The following is a 24,535-nucleotide window of genomic DNA, read 5'->3' on the forward strand; positions in this document are numbered from 1 at the left end:
TTGTGCCATCTACACTTCTAGCTCTCAACAGGGAAGGCATCTGTCAGCCACCTACAATGTGGTCATGTGTTCTCTGTCTCTCTCTCTCTCTCTCTCTCCCTCTCCCCCCAGAAAAGTCATATTTAACAAACAACATGGAACGGCTCCAAGGGACTCGCAGACTTCAGGTAATACCAACCTCCTATATGACACACCCCCTCAGTTCCCATTAACACTTTTAATTCATCATTAAATCAGGGGCGTGGTAATCTCCTTTATTTAACCGTAACACTTCCCTTTTCAGGTATTCAGCCACTGAAATACCAAGTCATTGAGATCTGAAGAGGCCGCTTGGTTGGAGTCGAAACATCTTCAATAACCTAAGATTGTCCAGTCGTCTTCAGCTAAGATGCTTTGGATCCCCCAAAACAGTTCTAACCCTTCGTTGGATCAAAACCAGGCCACGGTAGGATTTATTTAACATAAAGCATATTCAGTACTGTATATGACTAAAGGTTGATACGCAACACGAACAGTCAACTGTCTGTTAGATTAAGGACTCCATAGACCAGAAAAATTACTTTACATATGTAAAAAAAAAACGCTGAATAATCTGGACTTTTTGTCCAAACAACTTTATTTTGTGCCATCTACACTTCTAGCTCTCAACAGGGAAGGCATCTGTCAGCCACCTACAATGTGGTCATGTGTTCTCTGTCTCCCTCTCTCTCTCTCTCCCCCCAGAAAAGTCATATTTACCAAACAACATGGAACGGCTCCAAGGGACTCGCAGACTTCAGGTAATACCAACCTCCTATATGACACACCCCCTCAGTTCCCATTAACACTTTTAATTCATCATTAAATCAGGGGCGTGGTAATCTCCTTTATTTAACCGTAACACTTCCCTTTTCAGGTATTCAGCCACTGAAATACCAAGTCATTGAGATCTGAAGAGGCCGCTTGGTTGGAGTCGAAACATCTTCAATAACCTAAGATTGTCCAGTCGTCTTCAGCTAAGATGCTTTGGATCCCCCAAAACAGTTCTAACCCTTCGTTGGATCAAAACCAGGCCACGGTAGGATTTATTTAAATGACAGAATGAAGCAGAATAGGCCACGCGATCTACCCATGTTTACTGTTCTTTCCATTGTTTTGATAAAGTTGTGCTTGACAAATGCTATTTAAGAAGAGATGTGCTGAAAGACTGGATCTCTCTTGTTTTCTTCATTCAAGACTTGAAGGTTCCTTTCATCTGGATTTTCATCGTCTGTTTTTGTGACTGTGTACGGAGTCTTCTGACAACATCTAGATTAAGAAAGAAACTTGGTAAGTAGTTAAAAAGTATTTAAAGTCTGGTATTTACACGTACAAGGGTGAAATTGCATTCGAATATAATAAAAAAGAAGTAAGAAAAATGAACTTTTCTCCATGTTGACCAAAAATATAAGAACCCCAGATTGGTAACCTTTTAGAATACTCAATGCTGGCCAGCCCATTTGTGAGGGACACGCTCTCTTACCCAGGGAAGTGCTGCATTTGAGCCATGGTGTCTGGCAGAGGCCTTCCAAAGCTCTCAGGCAGCAGTAGGCTCAGCAACCCCGTCACAGCTGTGAGACTTCCCATTAGGATGTAGGGCAGAGAAGTCCAATATCTCCCTGTGGCAGCGTGTACGTCAGAGAGAAAAAAAAGAGGAAATACAACCTTGGCACAAAGAGACAACTCAGAACAATACGACAAAGGGTGAAGTTCTAAAGGACGGAAGAAATAGTCGTCTGTGGTCAGACCGATAAATTAGGGCTAATAAACTTAACAAAAACTTCATTATCCAGTCCAGCTGGAAGGAAGTCTGCTTCACTCTTGTGCGGGGTAAAAAAAAAAAAAAAAGCAGATTAGTCTTTGTAATGTTGTTCATGAAATGTAAAAGTAACCTTAGCAATGCTGAACAAAATATAATAGACTACAATGGATAATATACTACAGATCATCCAAACGTATCTATAAAATATTATTCCACTCTGAGTGGCTGTGTAACTGAGGGACGGAAGGGTTAATGTTAAGTGGAAAAAGAAAAGCAGAACACCACAGTATATTACTGTGCAGTCGTCACCAATGTAGAGATAAATATTTGATGGGTATTTGTGTGCACTATGGAACCATCATGCATCAGCCATTTTAAAACCATGAACAGTAGTTTGAGGACATGCTGCAGTAAAGAATGGCTGAAACATTAAGTCTTCTGCTCTTCGTGTCGGGTTGCTCTGCCGTGTGTGTCCACAAGTAACTCCAAAGTCTGCCTGTTAGAGTAAGTGTGACTTGTTTGTAGATGATGTTAGAAAAAGGACCAGATTTTCTGGCAGAAACGTGTGAATCCTTACTTAAGTAGATGAAATAAGGAGCAATGATGCTGCCTATTCTGGAGGCTGTGGAACATGCACCAATAGCTGTGTTCCTCAGCACAGTGGGGTACAGTTCTGCAGTGTATGCATACACAAAGGCGTAGGCTGTGGACACGGCAAACTTCCCCATCATCTCAAGTGTTATAGCCAAGAGGACCAGGTCTGAAAAAGGCAGAAGTGGATCATTCAGTTGTTTGAAATGGATTTGGATAAAGGAACTGCATGTGCTGTATATAATGATTTACTTTATGTCAAACACGCTGTGGGTGTTTAAAAAAAAGAGCAAAAAAAATCAATAGAAAGAAATAATTATAATATGCATATAAAGCATTATAGTAAAGTGTAGTATAGATAGTACGGTGTTGTACAGTATACTGTAGTATAGCACATTACAGTTAAGTCTAGTACTGTACAGTACAATAAAATACAAGACTGATTAACATAGGCAGGATGTTGGACTACTGCTTACCGTACTCAAAATATCATTACAGGTGCTGTCCAACATTAACTGACATTATGAGATACAACTTTGTATTTTCTCTTAATTTGCCTTAATTTCCCAAAGAGAACTCCCAAGGGATTGACAAAGTTTTATTTATTTATTTTATGAACTGTCCTTGAAAAAGATAAGTTTGACGTCAAGTAAGTGTCAACCTATGAACAATTCTTATTAGCATTTTAATACGAGCTAATATTCATTCATATTTTGAAACTATACGTAAAACTACATTAGATTTAGGGAGCTGAAAAAATATGGGAGATAAGTGGCGTACAGGATGCTCTTCAACTTTCTCAACAAGAAGGGACTGTCCTTGTTGTGTAGTATTTGTTGTAATATTAAAGCAGTATTTAAGCAATATTTAAGAACCTTGAAGCTTAGCCTTCTGCCTCCACAGGTTCACTTTGTAAGAGCCAAGTTGTGTTCACAGACCAGTCAGGAACCTTGTACCATGTGGGACAAATATGGATAGGGCTTAACAACGTTCTTTTTTTTTTTTTAAAGTACTGTAACATTTTTGTGCCATACTTGCTGGTATCAGCTGAACGAAGAGCAGCAGTACTCCACAAGCAATGAGAGATGAGGAGACGCTCAGCCGACTGGAGCACCAGCGAAACAAAACCCATGACAAGATGTAGGCTGGCAACTCCACCAAAGCAGACAGGAAACAGTTGAAGTAGACGTCACCGTATAAGTTTGCGGTATTTAGGGAAAGTACAAAGTAGGCGATGGTCAGGCTGTTCCTGTTGGGAAAACACAACAATTAGTTTAGCTCTGTTCAATAGGTGAATTGTTGCTCTTGTTGTATATTTGTTCGAGTAAATATCCTTCAAGAATCACTGGGATGGGTGGGATTAGTAATGATCAAGAAGAACAAGGAAGGAGCACCTGCTGTGATGGTTCAATGTATATTCTGTTGCAAAAGGTCAGAGTTCTTCTGAAAGGAGACAAGTAAACCGCCTGCATCTGACCTTGCAGGACAAATGAATACTAACTGTGCTGCTTCAAAAGTTTTGATTTTGATCTTAGCTGCAGCCTTCAGTGTCTGACAGCTCATTATTGGTTATTAGAGAGTTGAGCTGACGAGCCATGAAGGTTAGGAATGAACTGGTTGAGAGAGACACTGTTCATGTCTGACTGTAGACAAGAGGACCTAAGTGTTGACATAGCTGGGCATGTGGGATCACTGTACCAAACGCAGGACAGCAGGGACTCACCAGACCAGCCACAGCGTGAGCGAAATCCCGCGGATATTTCGAGAACGTAACAGGTCGCAGATGTTTAACCTTTTCTTCCTCTCCTTAGGGGGTTCCTTCTGCAGGGGTGCACAGTTCAGGGAACAGAGGACACTTTGACATAGCAGAAGACATTGTCCAAATGTGCTTTAAGTAGAGGTTAAAAAAGTTAATGAGTGAACACAAGCACAAAAACAGTAGGAATGTAGGCAAAGGTTAGGGTAAATGACGGGTAAATGTGTAATTGGGTTAGGAATTGATGGGTAAATGACGGGTAAATGTGTAATTGAATTAATCTGTAAAACAGGCAAATGGATCCGTTATTAGCATATTAATGCATACTTATTATTAATTATTTTATCATGCAATAACCCAGTTCTGCTACATGACACGGTGTTGTACTATCTTATAAACAACAACAGTGACAATGAAATATTGAATTGAAGTGAATTGAATTATTCTAGTGTTACTTTTATTTTGAAAATCCCTTGTTTGCTGTGTCTAAACATACAGGCCCAAAAGTAGTTAAGGTGGTGTGATGTTTATCAGCCCTGGCTGGGGATTGAAGTCAATCAGTCAGTGAGAGTATTTACAGCGGGGACCAAGATTGCTGCAGAGGTCACATGAAACACAGCAGAAAACAACTAGCCTGGGATATTTTACTCAAGTATGTTGTAAATGGGAAGAGATAGAGACAATACAGACCTGTTAACTTGCTGTTGCTCAGAAGGTTTAAAATGTTATGGTTATGGCTGGGGACCTTATTTGTTTTCTAGAGCAAACTAGATAAAAATAGTCAATGATTATCACCCTCAGACTTAGGGCGTTCAAGGGTCGTCGTTTTCCTTCCCTAGTCGACATAAAAAAAAATGCTGCTCTATGTTAACTGTAGCAGGAAAACTAAAGGGTCACTCTACTGTCAAAAAAAAGTCATAAAGTACCGCTTCAAATCTCACCTCAGAAGAATGAAATATTACTGCTGGTGGATGGATTTTGTTCCTCTTTGCAATATCTCTCACTATAGCCTCTGCCTCTTTAACTCTTCCTTGAGACACAAGCCAACGAGGAGACTCTGGGATGAACCTGTCTCGATACACATCAAGATCATCGTTAGAAATAAGAGAAAAGGCTTTGGACGAGACTCCATGCAGGCCAGTTGAGCACATTCTTTATCAACAAAGTCATATTTTTGTTTGTCACTAACGCATCTAATTGTCTGATTGTCCTCTTCCCTTGAAGACAGTCAGATCTCTTTTGACTTTTTCCCTTATATTTTTATATATTAAAAATCCAAATATTCTAATTTAAATGGAAATAAACACGCCAACACATACACATAGATACACTCTGGCAAACATACACCTACCTACCACCAAAAAGGCAAACAAAGGAAGCCAGGCAAAGAGAGGCACAGAAGAAGTTTCCTCCAGTCTCTCAACAGGTAGGCACATAGTGGCAGCAGCATGTATCCTACATCAAAGAAGAGATTCACTCCAATGGTGGAGAAAATTGTCCGTGCACGTGGGCCTAAAAGCTCTGTACCTTTACACGAGAGAATGGTAAATTAGAGATTGTGTTCTGGTGACCACGGTACGACCATGTGACCATGAATAAATGCTAGGCAAGCTTACCTAACACAAACGCTGACACGTAATTGGAGATCTGTCCCATCCCAACAACAAAGTGCAAGGCGCAAAACACAGCCCACGAATTAGCAAAAACCTGAAGAAATATGAACAGGCTATGGACTGCAAGGGTGACAAACAGCACTATTTTCCTCCCGTACCTGTAAAAAAGACGAGTGCATAAAAAAATCAATGACTGTATTGATTGGTCCCTATAAACACCTGCTGATATTGTACCGTATTTTCCAGACTATAAGTCGCTTTTTTTTCATCCTTTGGCTGGGCTTATACTCAGGTGCAACTTATATATTAAAATATATAATTTCATGTATTGTTAAATTTATTGAACGTTATTTTCGCACAGACAGCCGCTAGAGGGCACTCTAGCTGGCCAGAGCGACTTCTTTTCTTCATTATGCATTTTTTGTGTGGTGTGACTTATACTCCGGAGCAACTTATCGTCCGGAAAATACGGTTCTTGAAATGATAAATGAAAAATGTGAATGCAGTGTCTAAAATTTTGACTCTACAAGCTTGTTTTGCAACACTCAGTTGCAAATCAATCATCTGTGTTGGATAAAAAAATCTACCAAACAACTCAGTGGGCTTGAGCAATATCACTAGAAGTAAATGGTTGGGAATACTCCCTGTGACTTCATATCGAGCAATGATGTTCTTATGCTGTAACTTCCTAGCTCTCAGGAGACTCGCTGTGTCGCAAACCAATTTTGTGAGACTTGCCTACCAATTGAAAGGTGTCCCACACACAGAATCCAGTGGTGTCTTGAATAGTAATGATGGCCTTGGTCTTGAGTTAAGACATGGGGCAGCTATGCTGAGTCAAATTAAACAACAGGAGTGAATTAAAACAGCAAACAGACCCACAGTTAACCTGAAGCGCGTGTACAAAATCTTCATGTGGTTAAAAGGTCTAATAAATGATTGGCTGAATGACAGGGTAAAGGTGAGAGTTCACCTTTGCACTTGACAATGTATGATGCCTATAGATTAACCCTGTGGGTGTTAATCTTTTGTACTTTACCTGTCTGAGATTTGCCCTGAAAGGAAGGAGGCAACAAGAATCCCACAGAAGTAGACAGAGGAGGTCAGCGGATTCTTCCAACTGTTTTCACACACCAGGTCAAACTAAATACAGACAGAAAATGACAGACACGTTTTCCTTCCATGGATATAATACGGTAATTAACATAGAATCGTTCAAAAGGTCAACTAAACAGAAACATATCATGAATATCAAGTACAAAAAATTCTTTGTTCATTTGAAGATAAAGCTCTGTTGGAAAGGAGCGTCTGGGAGATATACAAGAACACCCATAGTTAAAAACAAAGCAATGCAACATGGCCATACTTCTACAAGAGATGTCAAAGTATCTGGTCAGGAACTTACAGTATTAATTTTTTTTTTTTTTTTAAAAGAAGTTCGAAGCCGAGTTGTTCCATTGAAGCTTTCCATTTGTCTGATCAAAATTTTACCATGATATAACCTTGACATGGTCTTCAACTTTGGAAGTCATTCATGTTGCACTGCACTTGTAATTTGACATTTTTGACAGACAGAGAATTTGACTCGAATTTGACTGGAACAATTGGCATTTACTGAGCTAAATGCTAAACTTGTTATCTAAAGTTCTCCTTTTTTCAAACACTTCAATGGAACCTGCCTTGTAAAAAAAGGTTTCTAGCTTACAGTACCTGCCCCATACACAAAGTCTTGTTAGTCAAATTGACTTCCTTACAACACACAACTAGAAGTACCGTAAGTTATTGGTGAAAAAAAATTATCGTTATTATTATTATTGTTATTAGAATTATTAGATTGCCTATCATTTCTTTCTCATTTCTCTCTTCACTGACAGAGTGTCGGATCATCGAAGCACCTGTGACTCCTGCAGCACAAACCTCAGTCGTGATGGTAGCCGTGTAAACGCTGCGGTCATACTCCCATCCGTCCAGACAGCTTTCTCTGGACACATCGGACAGATTGACATCAATTCCGGGCATCAGACCCCTCTCTGAAAATCTCAGCAACTCGTCAATTTTGTATCTGAAGCATTGGCTGGGCACCATGGTGCCGCTGCTCCCATCCTCCTCTAACGGGATGCTGCTGTTCCTCCAGGCGGCGGTGAGGTTGATGTGTGCGGGGATGAGGCAGCGGTGCGCCGGTGTGTCGCCGACGAACACGATAGCGAAGCCGGCAAGGCCATTCGGGACGACGGAGAGACAGAGGAGAAAAAATACCTGTTGCTGGAAAGTTCCCCACTCATCGAGGAAGGAGGTCGCACTTTCGTAGTCGATCATTCTGCCTGTGGATCCGCGCGCTGCACTGAACCCAAGACACACGCTGGTTATTGCAAAACAGCCAGACCCCAAACTAACACCTGCCCCCTATTCATATTATTCAAAACTTTGTTAAAATAAATCATTGGTTTCCAGGAGACAGAAGACAGCACCTACACCTGCCGTGCAGGACATTTCACATTTCTTTAATCCTGTTATTCCTATAGTTCTCTATTGGACACACAACACTGGGATGCACCCATTCCTATCCTGTCTTTGGAGCCATGAATGTTAAACATTGTCTTAGAAGTCTTAAGGTCAAAAAGTCAAAGATAGTCTACCTTTTCTCTAAACACCAGAGATCACGTAGCAGTATTGATAAAAGCAGTAGCCCACGAAATATATACATATATTTCGATGTTTTTTATATATATATAAATTAACTTATATTTTCGCAATAATAAAGATATTAGGAATATTTGTTAGTTCTAAATTATACCCAGTAGGTGGTGGTAATGCAACTGGGAGGGACTGCTTAATTCTTCCTCTCCCTCCAAACAAAGGAAAACTACTTTCTGAGAGAATTTTAGAGCAGAACGACCACAAGTCAATGAACATATTTACAACATATATTCAATATAGAAAATATTTTGTATTGTAGGGCTTTGTTTAAACAGAACTCTACCTCAGAGCACATCAACAGTGGAGGTTGAGTATTATTTATTATTAAAAGGTCACAGGCAGATTAGGCTGATTGAATTGAAATGGACCAAAATGAATATAATCTATCTGTCATATAACATTATTCAGTAAAATGAAACATAATTTGATTTAAGTTTTTATTGAAAAAGTTTGTGACAAACTAAATGGTCATTTCATTTCAATTAATGTTTAATTGTGTCATATAATTCTTAATAATATAATTCATAATTTGAAAAGAATATGTTCAACCAAAGGACAAATTACGACTTAATTATGCATCCAAAGTAAAGAAAAAAGGAAGTGAGGAGGGTTAAATTATATTCCATCATTCATTTGAAGTTAACCCTCCTGTCACTCTCAAATTTTCAAACATCTATTCTCAAACATCATTTTGACCCCATACATTTAAATCTCAAGAAAATTCAAAATTTTACTCAACTTTTTGTGTCAGGTACTTCAGGTTTCTTTGTTGTTAACATAAAAAAGCCCTTCCAATATAACAGCCCCCCCACACACACCTCCGCCCGTGTATCCAAAAAATCTATGACTATACGAAAATAGTAAAATAGCCATTAAATCTCACTAATTGATCTGAAACTGGAAAAAAAGTTATTGTTGCTTCAGTACCTTCATACCATCTCTCAATACAGATTTCTGTCATTTATAACATGTTATAGGAGAGGCAGTTTTGGTTATCGTTCATACTTACATCTTTTACCCTCTGGGTCAAATTGACCCCAGAAAAAAACAAACACAATTTTGAACATTTTGAATTTTTTTTTTGAATTTATTTTAATTTTAAACTTTAAAACATTTACTTGTAACATCATAAAATTTGGTTGGTAGAATACAGTAAAACTATTCCCAAAAGGTCAATAGAACATTAGGAACTTGAAAGAATCAGAACATCATGTCTTTCAATAGACTTGCTGTTGCCTCGCCCTTTGACCTGTAAACCCCTGCTAAAATGAGTAAACCAATGTAGGCTTTCAAAAGGGTGTCATCAAGGTCTTGCCACGTGCCAAATGATTTATACAGCAAAAATACATACAAAAATATATAAGGTCTATGCAAGTGTTCTGCTGATTCACTGTAATGTAAAAGGACCAGACGTGAGCTGGACACTCCTGTTGACCCCAGTTAACTCATTACGTTTTTCTTGGAACATGTGACAGCACAGACCTCCTGAAGGTCCAGAGTCGACAACAGCGTATGTTACCGTACCAGACGAGTGACTTTCTTTATAGAGATAAGCTTCATGTTAAATGCATGTACGTCCATAATGTCTTTGCATAAATGGAGGTAAATGATTTCCTTTTTAGAATGGAAATACATACATTCTTCAAAGAGTGTGGGGAAATGTTCACTAATCAGCTGATAAGAAAAACCCTCACTGATAATATATCTTTTAAGCATTGCAAGTACTTTAACCCATTCACAACATTGAGGTGTACTCACCCTCAAATAACCCGTGTTAAGTGTTTTCATCAACAGTGAGTGGATTAAACCACTGTTGACATTGATCTAGTGTCTATCGGCCAATTAGAACACAGATGAATGTAAACATGTCCCATTGTCATTCATTCCTTTTGTCCATTGGAGCCATTATTATAGCATTGTGGAACTTTCCTGAAAGAATCCTACTAAAAAAACCAATCATTAAATAAATAGATTAAAAGTCACACTTTCTGCATAGTTCACACAGCCAGCTGGACGAAAAGTGAGCAGAGCTTTTGAAACCAATAGATACTTTTCAAATGAAAACACTGTTTCCTACCTTCCAGTAGAGTGTCACTTGAACTGTGTAGCGCTACTTTGAACAGACATTGTTGATTTGATGTTTCTGAAAAAGTGACTTTTATGAACGTCTCATCTGTCCGGTGTGCCATTAAACTGAAACAGAGACACCAGCGCAGTCAGTCCGAAGACATTACAGCAGTGGTTCTCAAACTGTGGTACGCGTACCACGATTGGTACGCGTACCAATGGTGTTTGAGTATTCAACACAATAGCACGTCTCTGGGTGTTTATTAAATCGCACACAGCGTAACAAAACAAATCGCACTGTAAGCTCCGCTAATGATGTTGATAAATTCCTCCAATCTGCTGATCTACATTGTTGATCTACTGAAATTACCTACATGAGGGATATTGATTTGCTGGATCTGCACATTTAATCAAGTGTTCAGGTCCAAGTATGAATATGCGATTGATGTATCGGATGGAGAAAGCCTCCACACAGATACTCCCAATTCAATGGGTTTAAACTATTTCTTAAACATATAAACTTATCTTTATAGATAAGTTTTATAGATATTTATATACAAATGTATGTTTAAAAATAATAATAATAATAATACAAATACAGTTAAATGCACACGCTCTACCCGTCCAACCTTGCCCTCTTCTTAAAACCTCTCTAAAACCTACGATAAACCAAAAATATGATGTGACCTACAGACATTTGCAAGGGACAAAAATCAGAACTCAATATCCATTTCCAAAATACCTAAAGGACACACGATAACTCAGTTTAACAGAGTGCTGTCTTTTGTCTGACGTGACAGCTTCACCCTTTTTTTATGTATACATTTTTGTATCATCGGATTAAAAGTCAGTTGGATGACATGGTCTGATAAAAGCCAGCTGATATAAAATTATGGTTAATCAATGTATACATTTTTGTATCAGTTGGATGACATGGTCTGATAAAACCCAGCTGATATAAAATTATGGTTAATCATTAAAAAAAAACAGTAAAACTTTTGTGACCTCATTATTTTTTGGCCAGGCTTTTCTTAGCAAAATATCATTTTCTTTCAGGATTTGACCCCATCATTACAGAACATCTGCACTGAACTTAAAAGTAACTGATCATGTGAACTATATTTGGTTTCACTTGTTAGTAAATTCCAATTAGTTCTTCGTAAATGAATAAATTCTGTTCATACTTGCGACTCAACTCTGCAGCCAACCCAATAACAGTCTAATCAGAGTCCTAAAGCTACTTAGCAGACGTTCAGAGCGCAGACACGTGCTGTTCTGTGGAGTATTTAAAAGAGTGGAATGTTGTTAAGAAAAGCAAAACCTCTTTGGTCACAGCACACAAGGGGGGGCTGTGTGGTGTGATTGACCGTTCGAGCACCTTTAATCATTTTATTCTTGTTGTTAATCAAATCAGGTGATGATTTGGTGTCAAGTGATCTCACAGTCACTGCTTTGTAACGACTAGACTTTCTACATCCTTATAAAGTGAGATGCAGTGTTGCTTGGAAGACGTAGTGTCCGTCGCTCTGGGATGAAACTCCTTGCTTCCAAACTTAGGACTGGATAGTGTGTTTGTGTCTCACTGAGGCATCAGTTGACGTTTTTTGCCTCTCAAAAAGCTCAACCCCAAAGATTGTGGTACTGAGCTGGAGACTTTAACAAGGATACAGTGTCTCAGTCTCTGAAGAATTTCAGAGCAGTTTTTTTTTCTCCCCTGAGAGCAGGGAGTTTTTTTTTTCTTTGTTTTGTTTTTCAAATAATGGGAGACTATGATGAAGAAACAGCCTTCCTCGGACAGACGGGTCCTTATTTCTGGACCACATTCTTCCTCCTGAACACTGTTTTTGTCTCGACTGGCTTTAATGGGCTTTACATGGTCTTTGTTGGAGCGACGCCGAAGCACCACTGTCTCATTCCAGACATCAATCTCACAGAGGAGTGGGGAAACGCGGTCATTCCCTTCACGGAGGTGGATGGGGTGGTTGTGCACAGTCAGTGCAGCAGATACAGGCTCGATGTGGTGAGAAATCTCTCTGCTGAGGGATACGTCCCTGGAAGGGATGTCAACCTCACCAGTCTGGAACAGGAGAGATGTCTGGATGGATGGAACTACAGCAAAGAAATCTACCACTCCAACATTGTCACAGAGGTTAGACTAAATGTATTTTCTTTCAAATGTTTCTGATTTCTTCTATCCTCCTATTGTATCCTCTTTGTTGTCTTTGTTACTTGGTTACATGGTTACATGCTTTTTGCAGTGGGATCTTGTGTGTGACGACCAGTGGAGAGTCCCATTTGCATCGTCTACTCTCTTTGTTGGATACCTTCTGGGGTCCTTGATCTCCGGGCAGCTTTCTGACAGGTATGTCATCGTTTGTGAACTTAAACCTAAAGTTTTAAATAGTTTAAACTTCGCTAAAATTCTGTTGATATTGATCTGTTGATGAGAAGTGAATTTAGCACTGACCATTAGGAAGGACCTTGAACCTTAACAAGTGACTGTAAAGTGTCAAACAGCCCTATCTGGTGTTGAAACTCTGGAAAAACTGCTTCAAAATGTAAGAAATCCCTTTTTGACATTGCTTTAAGTTGTATATTAGATAAACCCTTTAAAATGTTTGCAGTGTTCATTTTCAGTAGGGATAAAATGAACAAGGATTTTGACTCTTTTTTAATATAGGTAAAGTTCTCTTAAGATTAATTTAAGTTCTCTTAGTTCATTTTTTAACTGAGGGGGCAAGCTTTCAGAAATACTACTTTACAATAACCATAACAGACAAAAACATGTAAATATATATTTATATTATAATGGTTTTATTTCTATGTATGTACTTTTGATTGTTAATTCAAAAAAAATCCTTAATTACCATTAACGGTGGAAATTCCGACATTTGTGTACAACTTGAACGCACCGTTAGCTGTAGCACACAAGCTTGTCACAAACGGACCGTTACTCGTTTGTTTTACCGGCGATGTTTGTTTCCTTATGTAGGGACGGGTGGCGGGGGTCCGTTGCTTTTTTTTCGCGGTTTAAAGCATGTCTGCTCGAAGGCACTCGCGTCGTTACACATATTTGTTCGTTTGGCAGCTGCATAAACTGCACTCTGTGACTTGAGAAATGAGGTGAAAGTTTTTATTATTGTGCCACAACGGGGGAGGAGGTGAAGCTGACAAAGTGTGATGATGTAAGTTCAGGACACTGTGCTCTCAAATGTCTTATTATAACGACAGAAGAATGATGTTAAAAGGCATTCAACGTCAAGGCTAAGAGTTTTATCTTGGGGTTTGTATTTAAAAAAGAAAAAACAACAACAAACATATTATTGACTTATTGTGTGAAATTTTTTGGCGGGTAAATAAATCGAATATAGACATACATAATTACACAACAACATAACAGACAACATATTAATAATTTAGTACATTTACCCGTTAAAATTTCTATTCAGAATACTGTGCTCTGAATCTTCCATGTTCTTTGTTATCTCTGCTCAGGTATGGAAGGAAAAAGGTTGTTTTCATCTCCCTTGCGGCCCAGTGTGTCTCTGTCCTGGTTCAGTCCTTTTCTCATTCATGGAGGATGTTTTGTGTCATGTTCCTCTTCGTCGGAGCCTCCCAGATATCCATCTACATTTCAGCATTTGTTCTGGGTATGACCTAATAACACATCTTCCGAGAACACCTTTAACTTCTACTCTATAGTATCTCCTGCCCAGGACTGTACTTTGAATTTTGCCTTTGACAGGAACGGAGGTGTTGAGTAAGCCCATGCGAGTGCTCTTCACAACTATGGGAGCCTTCCTGTTCTATTGCATCGGCTACATGACGCTACCCTGGATTGCATATGGCATCAGAGAGTGGAGGACGCTGCTTGTTGTTTTGTCCACCACTGCTGTGGTCTACATTCCTCTCTGGTGGTATGGGACGCATGTATCTTATGATGTTCAACATTAATGGGTCGACACTAAGAATGTCCGAAAATATCGGCCAACCGATATCATCGGCCCGATATTAGCATATTATGTAATATCCTTAAGAATCGTTATCATTTTTTCCTCCGATAATGAAAACTCGAAAACGCAATGCCTGGGTTTTGCGTAATGATGTGTGCCCTAAAAATTGTTTTTGGGGATAAACGGCTGTATATTAAATTGAAGGTCACTAGATGGCAGCATTGCAGATCATATTATTAACCTCATACTCGCACAGTGGTGTGTACAGATAAATAAATAAATATTACCAGGCCTACGTCAGTATCGGTTGATATCGGAAATTAAGTGTTTGGACAATATCGGATATCAATTTTGGTGATGAGCAAGGCTAACTTTATTTACTTTTTAGGTTCATCCCAGAATCTCCTCGGTGGCTAATCACCCAGGGAAGAGTGAAGGAGGCCGAAGTGATTGTGAGAATTGCTGCAAGGAAAAACAGAGTAGAAGCTCCGACTGTTATTTTCAGAACACTGGAGGTAAAGTTATCATGTGGTCATTGCTGTTAATATTGTATGTGCATGATGTGTAGCATTTATTATTGATCTGAGCATATTTGTCCGTCCAACTAAAGCTAAACATGTTTTTCCTTTGTTTTCTGTTTAACATAAACATAGCCAGTGGGTTTGCTTTGATTTCAGCTGCAGGGGCCATCCAACAGCAGGACATACACCATGCTCGACATTCTGAAATCCAAGAAAATCAGATGGATTACATTGATGTGTCTTCTGCTGTGGTGAGTGATAGTAGTCCTTTCCTCAGTCCTCACTGCCATCCTGTGTTAATCAATGAAGATGCGGTTATTGATCCACGTAGTAAGTGGACTGCGTTTATGTAGCGTCAAGTCTTGGCAGCCACTCAAAGCACTTTACAAGTTACATTCACCCATTCACACACCAACTGCTGGACCTGCTGTTATGAGCATTCGGGGATTGAGTGCCTGGAATCCAACCACTACCTCCGCTCAGTGGGCACCCTGCTCTTTTTCCTTGGTTATTAATTTATGATATGTAATGTAAGGTCAACATGAAACACTGGTAGAGTGTAGGAAGTGTGTATTTGCATCTCATGAAGTGAAACCTATATAAAAAATAACATTTCCTGTTTCCCAGGATGGCAATAAACGTCGGGTATTTCGGATTGTCCCTGAACACTTCCAACCTGAGCGGGAATCCCTACATGAACTGTTTTCTCTCAGCTGCAGCAGAGGTCCCTGCATATGTTGTTTCAACATGGCTGCTGAAGAAATGTCCGAGAAGAGCTCTCCTCTCATCATTCCTTGTTCTTGGAGGAGGAGTTCTGCTGCTCATTCAGTTCATCCCTGAAAGTAATTCCTTTTAGATTCTCTGTTGACTGCACAACAAAAGTCAAACTCGTCTGGTCTCATTTACCGCTAACTGTTAATATGTTAAACAACAAAAGAATATGAAAACAATTTAACTAATAATAGTTTGTATCTGTGAAAAAAGTTCTTCCCGCATTTTGTTTGAACACTTGAATGTCATTTAGGCTACATAGGGACATGACATCTTGGTGTAATTGCGGGTCATAACCAACGTTTTCAGGTGCATACTGCCCCCAACTGTACTGGAGTGTGTAGTCTCATGGTATGACTAGTGACTTTTTGAGATAACGCAGGCCACTCCTTACGCCTTGATGCGCGATTCATATTTTTTTATTGCAGACTATACGGATTGTCATGCATTTGTTTCGATTTTGTAAGCGATTCACGATGCATCATTCCGTTCCCGTGAGGTTTGGTTTCAGTATTTATAGTTCATGTAGTGATTGGCAGAAATTGGTGGTAAGCAAGACAAGACTTAGGATACTCTGAAAGCAATGAAAAAATGTATACACATTTTTTGTCTTTTCCCCCTCCCAGCCTTTCATCAGGTTGCAGTAGCCTTGGAAATGACTGGGAAGTTTGGCTTCACGATGGCCTTCAGTATGGTGTACATCTACACTGCTGAGCTTTACCCTACTGTCCTCAGGAACGTAGGCATGGGCATGTGCTCCTCTGCTGCACGCATTGGCAGCATCACAGCTCCTTACGTCATCTATTTAGGTGAGTGGAACGGCAGTGCGGTGGCGTCTTAAGATGCAGCTTGTTAAACGTTATCTTTCCAACTCCATGTTTGTCCGGTGTACTGTTGGTTTTTGTTTTTGTATTTTTACACCTTTTGCTTGTTACAGGTACTTATAACAAAGCTTTACCCTATATCCTAATGGGGAGTCTGACCATTGCCTCCTCTATTGTTAACTGGTTCCTACCGGAGACGCTCAATAAAGATCTTCCAGAAACAGTGGAGCAGATGCAAGAATGTCAGGGGTGAGTTAAATCTTTCCAATTATCTTTTTCATGGAGCATCAGGGAAATGACCTGGAGACTGAAAGTAGTCAGTGAAAATGTACAAGTGACGCGTCTCATGTTTTCAGACTGTGCAGTGGGCTAAAGAAGAAGAAATACGTGGAGAATGGAAGCAGCCTGCAATCACAACAAGAGTTCAAATCAGACCTGTCAACGATAAGTGTGTAGTGCTTTTTTTTTTTACAAAGTTGGTGGTGACATTATTTCAAAATATTGCAAGTTATACCTTTTAAAGTATTTGTATGAACGTTTAACTTTGTGTTTGTCAGATTGAACTGTGATTTTATGTCAAAAAATTAAAATGTGAACACATGGAGTCGTTCTACACAATGTGATTTTTTTATGATGAGGGAAAAGATATAGAAAAGGAACAGGGGGCAATTGATTGTAGAACTTTAATCTGAGAATTCCTAGAAAAAGGGTAAAATTGCAATTGAATGGTCTTGAGTCAGAGTTCTATATTGAGTATATTCACTATACTCAATATAGAACTCTGACTCACATTTGATGCAAATAGGAGAGCAGTCTGTAAATTATTTTATATTGCGTTTCCGTTAACCAGTTACATTAAAACTAGGGATGTCTGAACTTTTTGCCAGTATCCGAAATGCTGATATTGTCCAAACACTTCATTTCAGATACCGATATATGCAGATATTACATAATGATGCTAATATCAGGCCAGTCAGGAAAATATCGGTCGGCCGATATGATCGGACATCCCTTATTAAAATTTTGAAAATGTTACAAAATGCACCTTTTAATTTTTTGGTCAGATTGGAATATATATATTTTTTGTGAGAGAAAACCCCCCACAATAAACAAACATTAGATTAAAACATGACCACACTGAGTTGTCATGCATGGCCTCACTTTGTTCTCATTATTCGTATGACAAAGGTCTGATTGATATAAAAAAAACTCTAATCTTAAAATTCCTTGAAAAATGCATTTGTACTGCCTTCAGCGAAGTACACTCACACCCTCACTGTTACATAATGTGTGTTGATATGAACCATCGCTGCAGTTTTCTGAGGTGAAGTTATGTGATCACAATATGTTGTAATTTTATTCAATGTATTTTTTATTTTATTTTATTTGTAATGTTGATACAGTAAAAGTTTTTTATTTTTTGTTTTATAATTATTTTTTTAATCCAAATTGTGAAATTCCATGAACTTTGATTACCTGTTAAATCTTTATGGCTAATCATAAATAAGGTAACACAGGGTCACCAGCACACGCTTCATTTGCATGTGACCATAAATGGCACTGCTTTTTTTCTTTATAACTGAGCAACTTCTCTCTAGAGTATTATTAACCTTCAGCAGTTAAGAACAGCTGTCACACTGCAGGAGAGGGTAGAGTATTTGTTATTTTCCATTTTAAGAAATACAAAAGACTTTTCAGAGATTATGGAAAGCTCTAAAATCAGAGACTATGACAGCATTACATCTTTTCTTGGATCTTGGGGACGTTTCCAAGTGAGGGTATTTCTTGCCCTGGCTATCAGCATACTTCCGAACGGTTTTATCGGCATCTATATCGTATTTGTAGGCGACACGCCGTCTCATGAGTGCTTCGTCCCTGAGAGCTACAACATCAGCGAGGAGTGGAGGAATGTGACGATTCCCGTGGAAACGAATAATGGGGTTGAAAAGCGCAGCTCCTGCTCTAGGTTAAGCTTGGAGGTTGTCAGAGGCTACTCACAGTCTAATAAGTTCCCACACGTGGATGTGAATGTCAGTGAAATCCCTCTGGAACCTTGTTTGGATGGTTGGACATACAGCAGAGAAATCTACCAGTCGACCATCGTCACAGAGGTGAGATCTGTTGTAAAATAGACACGTTCCTATTTGGTTGAAATGATAAAAAACAAAACAAAACAAAATGACGGTGGTGTGTACTGTTCACTGAATCATTTACGTTTCTTATTGAATCCCTTGTTGAATTTGCAGTGGGACCTGGTGTGCGACAACGGATACAAAATCCCACTGACGACCTCCATCCACTACGTGGGTGTGCTGTTGGGAGCCCTGGTGTCAGGTCAAATGTCTGATAGGTCCGTTAAAATAAAAAAAGTCTTATCATAACTGTGTGTGTGTAAACTGTATCGTCTTTGCAGGTATGGAAGGAAACTGAGCCTTTTTTCCATGATGGCTCTGCAGACGGTTTCAATCACAGCCCAGATTTTCTCGCCCAGCTGGGAAGTCTTCTGTCTCATTTTCTTCTTCGCTGGAGCAGGGGGGTTTTCCAACTACATCATTGCGTTTGTGTTAGGTATGTAACGCTTCATTCATTTCTGTTACGGCGATAGGCAATTGAACAAAACACCTGAGGTTGAACAATGAAAACAATCGCTTTGTCACACCTACAGGTACGGAAATTCTGAGTCCTAAAGTCAGAATCGTGTTCTGTTCCCTTGGGGTTTTTATGGCCTCAGCTACTGGCTATATGCTAATGCCTGCAGTGGCCTACTTCCTTAGGGACTGGCGGATGCTATTGATTCCAATGGCAGGCTGTGGTCTGATCTACTTCCCTCTTTGGTGGTAAGGGTAATACTGTGTTGTATATTTCTGACTGTGTTATTGTCAGGTTAGTTATTGACAGAGTCGCAGGTTGAACCCTTCAGATTTAGTGGCTCATTGTGTGGTAATGCCAGAGCTACAAGTTAATAGTAAGCTAACCCTCCCGTTGTCCATCTTGTCCCAGAATCCGAGGAGCACACACACACACACACACACACACACACACACACAAAGGTATATTATCAGCCACTGGGCCTTGACCCGAAGGACAACACGAGAGTTAAAGTTTTAACCTGTAACTTGGCATTGCACTTGAAGCTGAAGCCAAAAGGATAAGGATGATTGACTGGAAAATCCAGAGCCAGCGTGGAAGCAGAAAAGTGCTGTGGAACACGAATCAAAGGGCAGCACTAATGCACCAGAGGAATGAGGATGTCAACCGTCCTTTAAATCCAAACAACGAAGTGAGTTTGGTAATTAAGGACAGTAAATGACGACATGTTTGACTCTTCAGGTTTGTCCCAGAGTCTCCTCGCTGGCTCCTGATACAGGGGAGAGTTGAGGAGGCTGAGGCTATTCTCAGAGGTGCTGCCAAAGAGAATCACATAGAGGCTCCAGAGGCCATATTTACACGAGAGGAGGTGAGTTTGACGGCAACTTTTTATGATCACACGGTGATGTTTAACATACGAATAATGTGGCGGAACCTCGAGATACGAGCACAATTCGTGCCAGGACCGAGCTAGTAACTCGAGGTGTTCTTATCTCAAATCATTTTTTCAAATAAGAAATAACAGGAACATGTTCTTATCTCAAATAATTTTTTCAAATAAGAAATAACAGGAACCTGAATCCGTTCTTCGCCTTCTTGACGTGTTGCATCACTTTCTGTTTGTTTTTGAACAGATTGAAGTGTCATTGGAAAAGAAAGACGACAAATACAACATTTTTGTCATACTGAGCAACTGCAATGTGTTCCTAATGACCTTAATGTGTTCCATCCTGTGGTAGGTCTATTAAAAGATCAGATGATATTTTTATTTAAAAGCCTGACACGTTAAGGTGATGCATTGTTTTACCGGTGTAGGATTTACTTATTTATTGTCCCGAATGTCTCTGCAGGGTCATCATCACCATTGGTTACTACGCATTAATACTCAACACCTCAAAACTACATGGAAACCCATACATAAACACCTTCTTATCTGCCGTGGCCGAGGTGCCGGCTTATCTCGTGGCGCTGTTACTGCTCCAGCGCTTGCCCAGACGTCTGTGCCAGTCGTCCTCTCTCCTGCTTGGAGGTGTAATGATCCTCTCTGTTCAACTCGTTCCATCAGGTAGTGTGCCAAATTTGTTTAGTGACTGTAGCGTGAAATATACCAACAAATTTAAGTGAACACAATTCATCATTGAGCTAAAGCACCCGAACATCAAGGAATAATCTGTAAATGTTCTTGCCAAATACCAAGCAAGAAGTTTGTCTGCAAAGGACATTGAAAACAAAACTTATCTAAGTTCAATCAGTGACATCATTCGGGATGACGGTGAGAGGTGAGAGTAGGAATGTAGATTGATCGGTAAATCGTGAGCTTTGCCTTTGGGCTAATATTATATAATAATATTATTACATTATTATATAATATGATACAGAACGTTATGTATCTAATTTTTTACTCTAAATGTACCAAATTATGTAATTTAAAAATAAAAATATGTTATATATAATGCATGAAAAACAATAAAATGACAGTTGACTGATTTAGAGTTATATGTATGTATTATATATTTATATATATATAATATATTATATATAATAATAAATAATATATAATATGATACAGCAAGTTACATATTTTTTTTACTCTAAAATTTAAAAAATGTTATACGTAGTGCAAAAAAATACAATAAAATGACAATTGACTGATTTAGTTAGTTACATGACCTTATGTCATATGTCATTTTCAACACGTTTTTACTAAAACATAGATTATGAAATTGTAAATATTTTCACATTGCATCAACCCAGTAACTGTTCCTATTGTTGTTTCAGTAAAAATTTTAATGTTTTTCTCATCTTAACCTTTTCAAACTTGGCAAAGTTCTGCCATCAAAAGCATCTGTGTCCAAATCCTGTTTCATGGTAATCCTGTAGTGTCACTTGAAGGCCCGCTAATGAGTGAATTACTGTCCCCTGTTGGATTATCTGTGTACTGCATGTATCTAATTGTATACATCTGGTTTTTCAGGGGGGAAAAAAAGTCACACTGCTCATGTGAAGGGCTGTAAAACTCATGTATCAAACATGATACGTTTGCCGTTTTAGGGTTAATCGACTGAACAATGATTTTTTTTCAACAGATTTACCAGTTGTTGCTGTTTGTCTTGAGATGCTGGGGAAGTTCGGCATCACGGCAGCCTTTTGTGTGGTTTACGCCGTCACGTCAGAGCTCTTCCCCACGGTTATTAGAAACACAGCAATGGGCTGTTGCTCTTTGGCTGCCAGAATTGGAACCATCATCTCTCCCTTCATCATTTACTTGGGTAATTCAGCTTTGTGTGCTGCACTATCACAGTGACGTTTGGTAGTTTGTGCGTTTCCTCTTACTATGTCTACCATGTCTTTGTAGGACAATATTTTCCACCACTGCCATACATACTGATGGGAACGTTAGCCATCTGTGGAGCTTTTCTGTGTGTCCTGTTACCAGAATCGTTTGGAAAGACTTTACCAGAGACTTTACCACAAATGCAGCAAATATGCAGGTAAATGGAAGCACCGACTACTTACATACACACAAAATGAACTGTTTTACTAGTTCAAAATGAATAAAATAATCATATTTAATATTAATATTTAATATGATATTTTATTTTATGTTCCCCAGGAGAGGTGTTGGCAACACAACCCACTCCGAGAAAGAAGACAATGAAGCAAACTATCAGACTAAAGGCACTCAATTTTAAATATGTTCTGTTTTACAGTGTTATTTATTGTCATTATACAATAATCCATACTGTTCACACAACACTTCTTTGACATTTTCCGATTTTGGTTTTATGTGAAATTGACCAAATTATAAAATGTAACATTACATTTACATTTAGGAGATGCTTTTATCCATCGCGACTTACAATTTGATGTAGGAAAAGAAATATTGTGAATATATGTTTCTTGTTTCAAATTTTTTATTAATGTTTGAATAATATTTATGTTGAAATATAATAACGTTTCTTATTGAACTAAGGGACCTTCGCTATTTTTAAAACCTTAACAAATGTCATTAGTTTGCCATGCTATTAACGTATCTTTCAAATGAGTTTTTTCAAATGGGCATTTTGGGAATGTTTTCAGTTTCATGCGTCAGTAACTACAGTACGTATAAAGAAAAGTTGAACGTAGATATGATACAATATCTATTGGTTTGCTTTAACAGACATCATCATTCGCAGCGGTTTTTTTAAGCAATGGTTTGTAAGATTTATTTATTATAAGCAATGAAAATTGCTGTGGTTAGTGAAACAGAAACTTTACAGACGGTTCCTTAATCACAGCGTCATCAGTGGGAGGTGCTTTACCGACATGTTGACATTCAAAGTGAGTTAAAGAGAAATTTCCGGTACAAAAAAAACATACAGACCAAATCAATCGACATTTGACTCCGAGGAGTAAAATAGCTGAGGATTTCAGTCATTTTCGTGAACTACAGTCGATCAATGCATTCACACGTGGCGAAGGAGACGAAGAACATAGGTTATATTTCTCTAACGTATTTAAAATCTTACTGTGACGTAGTGTTTTCGCCCCGAAGGCGGGTGGAAATAAAAGTGAAAGTAGAAGCAACAAAATGCACGAAGGCAAAGCGTTTGTTTCATCTTTTTAGACAGAAATTCGGGTTGGAATATCTACAACTACAAGCCGGACATAAATGATGCGCAAGCTAAGGTGAGTATTTTCTTTTTTCTTCTTTTTTTTGTCGGTTGTAAGGTACTAATTTGGGACTTGCTTTTCTCATTTCTTTGCTATTTGGTAATCATTGTTAAAGCTGGCGCTTTAACTGGTGCTCTGGTTTATCTAACTATTTCATTCTCTACAGTCTATACCACCGTGACATAACCGGTTAAAAACGTACAGTTTCAATTGTGTGAAGCCTCGAATTAATGTTTATGTATATACAGCTCTTATGATAATAGTTCACACATTTTAAAAGATATGTCATTTTGTCTTCAGAGAACCTTGAAATACAGTATCTATTTCAGGGGAGGAGGGAGGAGAACTCATAAAAAGTAAAAAGAAATGTACTTAACCAACTCATTTATATTTCTCTCAGATCATTTAAACATAAATGTATTATAAATTTTTCACACAGTGTATCTCATTTTGCCTAGGAATTATATGTGTAATTCAAATACGTTAAAATAATATATATCAATTTGATGTACTTAAGTGTTTTGGTGACCCTTATCTTAGTAAAAGTCTTGATCAAATGGAGGTGAAATTTTAAATCATTATCACAGTCACAGCAAAATAAAGATGAATAGCATCCTGTAAAAAAAAGAAATAAATTTAAAAAAATTTAAAATATTTTGAAAGGTTAAATCAATGAAAAAGGAAACAAAGTGCCAGAGATATTCCAAATTATTTCACATAATATCCTGCAGAAAAAAAAGATATGAAAGGGAGGTGTTGTGCAATAAGTCAGGGGTCACCAACCTTTTGGAAAGTGAGAACTACACTATATGACCAAAAGTATTGGCTCACCTGCCTTGACTCATACTATGAACTGAAGTGCCATCCCATTCCTAACCCAGAGTTCAATATGATGTCGGTCCACCTTTTGCAGCTATTACAGCTTCAACTCTTCTGGGAAGACTGTCCACAAGGTTGAGGAGAGTGTTTATAGGAATTTTTGACCATTCTTCCAAAAGCGCATTGGTGAGGTCACACACTGATGTTGGTCGAGAAGGCCTGGCTCTCAGTCTCCGCTCTAATTCATCCCAAAGGTGTTCTATCAGGTTCAGGTCAGGACTCCGGACTCCACCAGACTCTGTCATCCATGTCTTTATGGCACTGGTGCACAGTCATGCTGGAAGAGGAAGGGGCCCGCTCCAAACTGTTCCCATAAGGTTGGGAGCATGGAATTGTCCA

General features: G+C 38.7%; 3 protein-coding genes and 1 long non-coding RNA gene across 6 annotated transcripts in view; 3 read left to right on the forward strand and 1 right to left on the reverse strand.

Moving 5' to 3' along the window:
* Nucleotides 1-7,736, forward strand: part of LOC107990066 (uncharacterized) — a 35,045-nt gene extending 27,309 nt beyond the window's left edge. For both annotated transcript variants that reach the window (XR_003052862.1, XR_003052863.1), the window contains 2 exons: nt 724-1,308; nt 7,615-7,736. This is a non-coding gene — a long non-coding RNA (uncharacterized LOC107990066). The remainder of the gene's footprint in view (nt 1-723; nt 1,309-7,614) is intronic.
* On the reverse strand, nt 1,144-10,194 carry LOC103394763 (solute carrier family 22 member 5-like). Its single transcript, XM_008332196.3, has 10 exons — nt 7,658-10,194; nt 6,780-6,883; nt 5,744-5,898; nt 5,483-5,654; nt 5,069-5,195; nt 4,095-4,192; nt 3,406-3,620; nt 2,358-2,540; nt 1,502-1,637; nt 1,144-1,287 (listed from the first exon to the last, which is right to left on the reverse strand). The coding sequence occupies exons 1-10, from the start codon at nt 8,054-8,056 to the stop codon at nt 1,164-1,166; spliced, it is 1,713 nt and encodes a 570-aa protein (XP_008330418.1). The 5' UTR covers nt 8,057-10,194; the 3' UTR covers nt 1,144-1,163.
* A 1,243-nt stretch (nt 10,195-11,437) lies between these two features.
* Nucleotides 11,438-17,177, forward strand: slc22a5 (solute carrier family 22 member 5). 2 transcript variants are annotated; one of them, XM_008332197.3, is made up of 10 exons: nt 11,438-12,653; nt 12,763-12,866; nt 14,000-14,154; nt 14,250-14,421; nt 14,846-14,972; nt 15,135-15,229; nt 15,606-15,820; nt 16,376-16,558; nt 16,687-16,822; nt 16,930-17,177. In XM_008332197.3, the coding sequence occupies exons 1-10, from the start codon at nt 12,264-12,266 to the stop codon at nt 17,027-17,029; spliced, it is 1,677 nt and encodes a 558-aa protein (XP_008330419.1). In that variant the 5' UTR covers nt 11,438-12,263; the 3' UTR covers nt 17,030-17,177. The 2 variants fall into 2 exon arrangements, with proteins under 2 accessions (XP_008330419.1, XP_008330420.1); XM_008332198.3 differs by having other exon boundaries at nt 15,141-15,229.
* Nucleotides 17,178-18,169: 992 nt separating this feature from the next.
* On the forward strand, nt 18,170-23,239 carry LOC103394765 (solute carrier family 22 member 5-like). The gene is made up of 10 exons (XM_008332199.3): nt 18,170-18,684; nt 18,820-18,923; nt 18,987-19,141; nt 19,239-19,410; nt 19,904-20,030; nt 20,296-20,396; nt 20,512-20,726; nt 21,748-21,930; nt 22,017-22,152; nt 22,275-23,239. The coding sequence occupies exons 1-10, from the start codon at nt 18,277-18,279 to the stop codon at nt 22,351-22,353; spliced, it is 1,680 nt and encodes a 559-aa protein (XP_008330421.1). The 5' UTR covers nt 18,170-18,276; the 3' UTR covers nt 22,354-23,239.
* The last annotated feature ends 1,296 nt before the right edge of the window (nt 23,240-24,535 follow it).

This window comes from Cynoglossus semilaevis, chromosome 19 (assembly GCF_000523025.1).
Source record: "Cynoglossus semilaevis isolate Cse_v1.0 chromosome 19, Cse_v1.0, whole genome shotgun sequence".
In the NCBI taxonomy this organism is placed as follows: domain Eukaryota; kingdom Metazoa; phylum Chordata; class Actinopteri; order Pleuronectiformes; family Cynoglossidae; genus Cynoglossus; species Cynoglossus semilaevis.

Coding starts and splice junctions, on each gene's coding strand:
- LOC103394763 (XM_008332196.3), bottom strand. CDS start 8,056: ATGATCGACTACGAAAGTGCGACCTCCTTCCTCGATGAGTGGGGAACT. Junction 6,884..7,657: donor CGGCTACCATCACGACTGAG/GTTTGTGCTGCA, acceptor GTCTGTATTTAG/TTTGACCTGGTGTGTGAAAA. Junction 5,196..5,482: donor CTTTGTTTGCCTTTTTGGTG/GTAGGTAGGTGT, acceptor GTATCGAGACAG/GTTCATCCCAGAGTCTCCTC.
- slc22a5 (XM_008332197.3), top strand. CDS start 12,264: ATGGGAGACTATGATGAAGAAACAGCCTTCCTCGGACAGACGGGTCCT. Junction 12,867..13,999: donor TCCGGGCAGCTTTCTGACAG/GTATGTCATCGT, acceptor ATCTCTGCTCAG/GTATGGAAGGAAAAAGGTTG. Junction 16,559..16,686: donor TCCTTACGTCATCTATTTAG/GTGAGTGGAACG, acceptor TGCTTGTTACAG/GTACTTATAACAAAGCTTTA.
- LOC103394765 (XM_008332199.3), top strand. CDS start 18,277: ATGGAAAGCTCTAAAATCAGAGACTATGACAGCATTACATCTTTTCTT. Junction 18,685..18,819: donor AGTCGACCATCGTCACAGAG/GTGAGATCTGTT, acceptor TTGAATTTGCAG/TGGGACCTGGTGTGCGACAA. Junction 18,924..18,986: donor TCAGGTCAAATGTCTGATAG/GTCCGTTAAAAT, acceptor TCGTCTTTGCAG/GTATGGAAGGAAACTGAGCC.